This window comes from Festucalex cinctus, chromosome 7, assembly GCF_051991245.1.
Source record: "Festucalex cinctus isolate MCC-2025b chromosome 7, RoL_Fcin_1.0, whole genome shotgun sequence".
Lineage (NCBI taxonomy): Eukaryota > Metazoa > Chordata > Actinopteri > Syngnathiformes > Syngnathidae > Festucalex > Festucalex cinctus.
The window spans coordinates 22,770,059-22,777,205 of NC_135417.1; the positions used below are offsets into that span (position 1 = coordinate 22,770,059).

General features: G+C 37.0%; 1 protein-coding gene across 2 annotated transcripts in view; it reads right to left on the minus strand.

Moving 5' to 3' along the window:
* The window catches only part of LOC144022022 (zinc finger protein 236), a 55,095-nt gene extending 52,953 nt beyond the window's left edge, over positions 1-2,142 (minus strand). For both annotated transcript variants that reach the window (XM_077526406.1, XM_077526405.1), the window contains exon 1: positions 1,944-2,142. In XM_077526406.1, coding sequence (XP_077382532.1) covers positions 1,944-1,995 — 52 coding nt within the window. In that variant the 5' untranslated portion in view covers positions 1,996-2,142. The remainder of the gene's footprint in view (positions 1-1,943) is intronic.
* Between the last annotated feature and the right edge of the window lie 5,005 nt (positions 2,143-7,147).

The following is a 7,147-nucleotide window of genomic DNA, read 5'->3' on the forward strand; positions in this document are numbered from 1 at the left end:
ACTGTGCCAAATTTAACAGAATATTTAACATAACCCTTTTTCTGGGCTTTAGGCTATTAAAAAGAAAAGAAAAGTGTGCGGTGCATTATAATAATCAATGAGGACTTTAAGCGGATGAACTCAAAATATTAAATATAAAATATTTTAAAAGGCAATAACTTGTCAATTTCTTTGTATTCATTAAATTTTACTGGCCCGGTTGGTCCAGCATCAGTGAACTTCAGGGGGCCGACAGTCATGTGTTATGAAGCAGCCCCAGGCCATCGTTAAACCCGGTATTCATAGGTATTATGGCATCATACTGCCATCTCCGACATGAATCTATCCTGAATGAGAATTACTGATGAAATGCATGCAAAGTAATTGTAGTCTCACTTAATGGTTTGTTGAAAACATTTAAAATACATGAAGCAGGTTGTCCTAGAATTTAAGGATGAAAGGAAATTTTAACCTACTATGTACAATATTGAAAATATGGAATCGTTTATCAGTGGATATTAATGGTAGTAGAAGTGGTGAACATTTAAAAACAAAGTTCAAAAATGAAATATTTTGAAAATATGAATTACTATAATTTGTGATATTTTTGTTTCTGTATGAAGTACCGTATGTACATAATTGATATTGATGGTTTGGGATCCAGATACTTTGGCATGACTGAAAGCGTAAGTATGATCGTATTGGCAAATACATATGTGGCATGTTTGGGTTTAAAAAAAAATAATATCAGCAATGATTAGGGATTATTTGACTCTTCAATCAGCTACAGTATACGTTTTTTGTTGACATGTATTTTGATTACTGAATTGTGAGTTATGCTGACTGAAATAAATGTATCTATCTAAAAATCCTGACTAGCGTTAAGGACATGAGAGTGTATGGTGAAAGCGGATTAGGTGTCAACAATATTTGAATTATTATTCCACTCATGACACTCGCCGATTGCTATGGTGCATTTAAATTATCAATTAATTTATTTAGAAATGTGGCGGATAGCAGAAATATGAACAATTTCTTATGGTGAAAGCGGCATTGCTTTCATCAAGTATTTCACTTTTATATATCTGTCAATAATGAGGGGAGTGTTGCATTTCAAAACTGCAATGTGCCCATCAAACACGTTTTCCTTTTCATATGACGATACATTAGTGTAATTATAGTAGTTTCATTCACTGTGCATGAACGGTAGATCAAATCACACTGTTATGATCCAAACGCGTTACCAATGCTACCGATTGTGACGTGGTCGTTAAATTGTATCATTTTCATAACTATTTTAAATGTTAATGTCTGCATTTGCATTGAGCCAGATGCTTCTTTCGTTCCACCCGTCACTAAACTACGTCCTAAATGTCGACAACTGAAATGCTTTGCGAACATTTCTGCTATTTCGCCAGTGATGTGATGGTTTGAATACAGACAAAACATTAAAGAAACGTATTTCTTCGATGCGTGGTTTGTGAAACTTCTCCCAAACACGACCTAACCATCTGCAGCTCGCCAGGGCTCGGAGGACCGTTTGGAAACATCCAAACAACAACAGGCACCATACGAGCGAGGTAGCGTCTATGCTAGCTGTAGCAATAACGTCGAGTGAGTTAGCAAAAACATGCTAACGGCAAATTGCTGACAAACACCACAACAGCACAAAGTACGCAGGTAGAATTCGACCGCCTGCATCGCCGTGCTTCTCTCTTCGGCCACCAATTTAGACTGGTGGAAGCCAGTGAGTACAGCCACTGAAATACTATTAAATATCATTCCGCCTCAATCACTCCTTCGCCGCACAAAGCAAACCCACTCGCAGTACTATATCCGGGGACTATATACACTACATTTAAGTGTTATTAGATACGATCTAGAAGTGTGTATTAATAAAACATCGGCTTCTTTGGACAGACTAAAATCTATTTTTTTATTCGCTGCATTTTGGCACTTATTACCTGTTTCGTCGTTGCTTTTAACTCTCAGTTTGCGAGGCCGGCCCCGCGGCATAGTTCCAGTTCTCTGTGCGGGTGTGCTATGAACAATTTGCTTTTCAAAATGGCGTCTCTGTCATCTGTAGTGTGGAGTGACCTGAAGACGCACAAGTTACAACTGCACGACGAGGGAGACATCTACTGTTTGATCTATTGTAGTGCTTCCACATGTCTGCTCCTCTTCTAAGCGCCAACTATACAAGCAAGGAGCGCGTAAGATACCAAGAGATAGTAATTTAAATAATGTAACTGAATGTGAGATTATGGACTTGTACTGTTTTAATCACAGTGGAGGGTGAAACATCACCATAACAAGACTTTGGTGTACAGTTACCAAAGGATCTGTAAAATATAAAATAAATAAAATAACTATTAAAAAAAAAATACACAAAGACATTAAATAAAGAACATCAATTACTTTAAAAATAAAGTGCCTTTCGGGGGTCTGTGAAAAAAACAAAAACAAAAAACAAAGAAATCAAACACATGACTTTTTTTTTTTTTTTTTTTTTTTAACGATTGCTTTAGCACAAAATACAAAATGGATAAAACAAACAACTCACAAAACACTACACGCAATTAGCACAACCACGTCATGCAGAACATGTCACATCTTGTACAAAATGAATCACTCTTGTAAAAACTATAAACATGTATATAAGCCATTTTATGTTACCATATGAAATACTGTACACACTTCATGAGGTTTAATTCTGAACCAGTTACACACTGCTATGTTTAACTTAAAAAAAAACTTTAAAAAAAAAACAACTTTTAGAAGTTACTGATTAACCAGTTGAGAAAATAGATGGATGTAAGTGAAGTGCACAAAGAGAGTGCAAATACAACATAGTAAATTAATCAAACATCAGATCAGTGCTACACAGTACACACTATTGAAAATAAGATTTATTTGTCTTCATATAACCAAAATCAGTCACAACAAAACGTGTCCCAAAACTGTAAGCCCAAAAAAATAGACAAATAAAAATACTGTACTGCCACTGCAGGTTACATTTACTGTAAAGTAAAATAAATAAAAAATAGAATAGAATAAATTGAATAAATCGCCGAGTTGGATCTGATCAGCAAATTTCATCAAAATTGTAGGCAATAATATCCTCATTGTCATTTTTTTTTTTAAAACCAATTTTCTTGTTGGAAGGTCTTTATGACAGATACCACTGTAGGTCTGCGACAATTTGTCTGAACTTTAAACCTACTTGAATGTCAATCCATGGTTGATAACATTATCAACTAGTGTTGCACGAATTTCATTTGACAAATTTGGTACTCGTCTTCTTTGAGGACGTTCTCCTCCGTTTTCAGGTCTTTCTCGACTGCTACCTCCTGCTCATCCTCCACCGATTCCCCCTCTCACCCTCACTTTTCTTCCCCTGACTTCTTCCATTTTGGTTGAAAGTACATGACCTTACCTGCTGCATTTTTGTAGTGCTGAAACCTGATTGATTTGCACAACGCAATTATGTGTTTGCACACCTAATGTGTGTGCTTAATCGACTGGCTCATGAGTGTGGTTAGATATGTCTGTCTGTGGTTTGTACTTGCAAGGAAGTGACATTATGATATACTTCTGTGTCTAATGTATACAAGTACAGTTCAGTGTTTCACTGTGTGTATTTTTCTACAAAATGTGTGAGGTTGACTAGGTGTTTATAGTGGTGAAAATCTGTTCCTACGTTTTGCTCCTTCAGTCTAAGGTGTTGATAATTATGTTATTTTCTTTTTAGTATTTATGCTACCGTAAAAAAAATAAAAAATACTGTAAAAAGCACATGTATTTTCATTAAATTAACCTATATTTGCCCAAGCCTAGACTAGATGCACAAAAAGCCATATCAATCATAATAATCATAAAAAATCAATACATATGATACATTCAACATTGGCCCTAGTTTTAGACATTTTAATCAACATACTGTACTAAGAATGCAGCATCTAGGACAGACAAGGTCACATTTTAGCTTTACTTTATAGCGTTTGTTTAAGAATTTATTTATTTTGAGATTTTATACTGAGGACATTTAAAGCAGTGTGTCTATGGTCAATAGCGCCAAGCTTCTGGAGCTATCAATGCAATGCAAGGCAAGACACATATATTTGTATGGACCCATATTTGTCACTGAGGTTGTCGGGGTCCGGGATTGTTCATATGAGACCAACATGTCAGAGATTCCGTACTCTGGTGCTACTGACAATTCCAAGCTTAGGTCACAAGTCAAAATGGCGGCCAAGTCGGTGAAATGACCCTCTCCATCCTTTGAAAAGCATTGGACTTTCGATCCTTGTAATTTGATATGTGAGGATTATTTTGATTTCAAAATGTGATGAATTGTTGTGTAACTGCTATAACAATCTGTCTGGTTTGTATGCTAGTCACAGGAAAAATCAATACAATACATTTGCATTGCGTTGCATTGCGGAAATCTCAGAAATGCCCTGATGTTCCGAAATGTCTATAGGCCATGGAGAGATTTGCACACAAGGAAAGCTGTTTAAAGTCTATTTTTTGAACAACACGAATCCAGTGCAGAGACCTGAGTATAGAGGACTGATAGGCTTGTATTTCCTGGTTCTGGTCTGATTTGAGCAGAGTCCTGTGAGAGGGCGGCTGGTTAAGTCTGGTTTAAACCATAAGCCTTTGATAGTTGGTAAAAGGCTGGCGTTGTTTTTGATTTAGTGTGGCTGTTAGTTTAAGTTTGAGTCTATTGTTACCCATACATTTGTAAGGCTGAGTTTTACATTTGGGCAACAACAATTTTTTAGCAACGCTACTGGGGACCGTATACTTCCTAACCAGATGGGGCCTACATAGGACCGTCCATCCATCCATCCATTTTCTTGACCGCTTATTCCTCACAAGGGTCGCGGGGGGTGCTGGCGCCTATCTCAGCTGGCTCTGGGCAGTAGGCGGGGGACAGCCTGGACTGGTTGCCAGCCAATCGCAGGGCACACAGAGACAAACAACCATCCACACTCACAAGCACACCTAGGGACAATTCGGAGCGCCCAATTAACCTGCCATGCATGTCTTTGGAATGTGGGAGGAGACCGGAGTACCCGGAGAAGACCCACGCTGGCACGGGGAGAACATGCAAACTCCACCCAGGAATGGCCGAAGCCTGGACTCGAACCGGAGTCCTCAGAACTGGGAGGCGGACGTGCTAACCAGTCAACCACCGTGCCGCCTACATAGGACCGCATACTTCCTAACCAGATATATGACAAGTATACCATCTTATATAAGGACACAATTGTGCAAATGTCTGTTTTTTTAATTGAACTAAAGTAATATATTTAATACTCAAATGTATATCCAATCCTCAACTACACAAGCTTTGAATTAAAGAAACAAAACCTAACCACAATACTGTGTCGATTACACCACAAATCACTTCCTTTTGGCCTGATCAACAGCTTCCAATTTAAACAAATGCATGTCCTGTCCTCAACATAGGACTTTTAGTACAGGTCCCGGGTTCCTACCTAGTTAACTTTGTAACAAGAGCACATGAATCATGTGCTCTTGTTACATTTTACACAGTTGATCATGTGACATGTGTAAAATGCAGCGCTCATGTCCAGAAGGACTAAGATTGAGACTTTATCTGCTTCATGTGTCCTTGATAAGAGCAATCTCAGTACTGTGATTAATTTTATGTACCGCTGGTGTTGGGCCGAAAACTTACGACTGCCATACTCAAAAATGGTCACTTTTCAGGAGACTCCAAAAACGGCATGCTTGTTCAACCATTGAGATTGCATCATCAAGGACAGCAAACCATTATCAACATTTTTGATTGGTCAATTATTTGCAAAAGTAGCATCTACACTTGTGGACTGACTAATCGTATCTATTTATTTATTTATTTTTCATTAGTAAATAAATAAATAAATAAATGTACCTACATGGTGATGATTTCCTGTTCTATTAAATAATTTTTCTAAGCATGTCTAAAAGGTAATTATTATTATTATTATTATTATTATTATTATTATTATTATTATTATTATTATTATTATATTGTGATGATTGATGATGATGATCATTGTTGTTACATCAAACACCTACTACTGTCTCTCACTAGATAGCTACTACGTACAAAAAATAGGCTACCATAAAATAATTTTATACAAGGTAACTTTAAAAAAAATAATAATAATAAAAATCAGGGACACAGTGAAGGTCTTGTCGGGGTGGGTGGTTAGATTTAGATTTAAACATAATGTTCCCAATCCCGCACAGAGACTACAACATTCGAGGTTGTGGGTTATTTCTAACAATTACCAGCAGAGAGTGCCATTGAGTAATCTATCGTAGATTGTGAGTCAAGATGCAAATTGACATTCTTCACAAAAGGGGCATTGTCTAGAATTGCTTCTTGAGATGAGGATATAACTTCAATAAGTCTCACAATAGCATCCCCGCACACAAAAACTGATGTTTATTAAAATTGATTTACAGTAGAGCAAGTAGTTCCTATTGACATTTCTATGACATGGAACATGACTCTCAAATGTTAAATGATCCTCAACCTCAAGCAAATTGTTTTACTGTTGAAATGGTGCATGTATTCAGAGTAACAAACAAAAAGAATAAAAGCTTGAGGGTTATTCAATTGCCATGACATTCAACTGGTTTGTTTTGGCCTAATGGCCAGGTTTGTTTACTTATTCACTGGTAAGTCCTTTTCAGTTTTTAGTCCGTTTAGCAAATAAAATACAAATCCAGATTTGCTGAGACATTAACCAGCTGCTTGGGTCTAAAATTAGACTGTTTGTGACTTGTTTTTTGATGAACAAGTTGGTATATGCAACAGTTTCACCAAACCCAATTGTATTAATTATTTGCTTTGTTTGGCTAGTTTACTGTGATATATGTGCCAAACAGATGGGAATACTCTTCTCAAACAAAAAACAAATACGGCTATAAAACTCCATTTAATCAGCACTAGACCTGTCTGTGAATATTCAATAGCGAGGAGACAGGTGACATCTTATCATGACCTTTGGAGTGACCTTGTTCACCAAGATTTCACATTTTGCCAATGTTTCTTCTCCAAGGTGTGGCATGTTTTCCCACTGCGTTGTGAGAGTCCACACTCCAGCTCCACAAAACCAATCATTCTTTGGCATCATGAAAACAG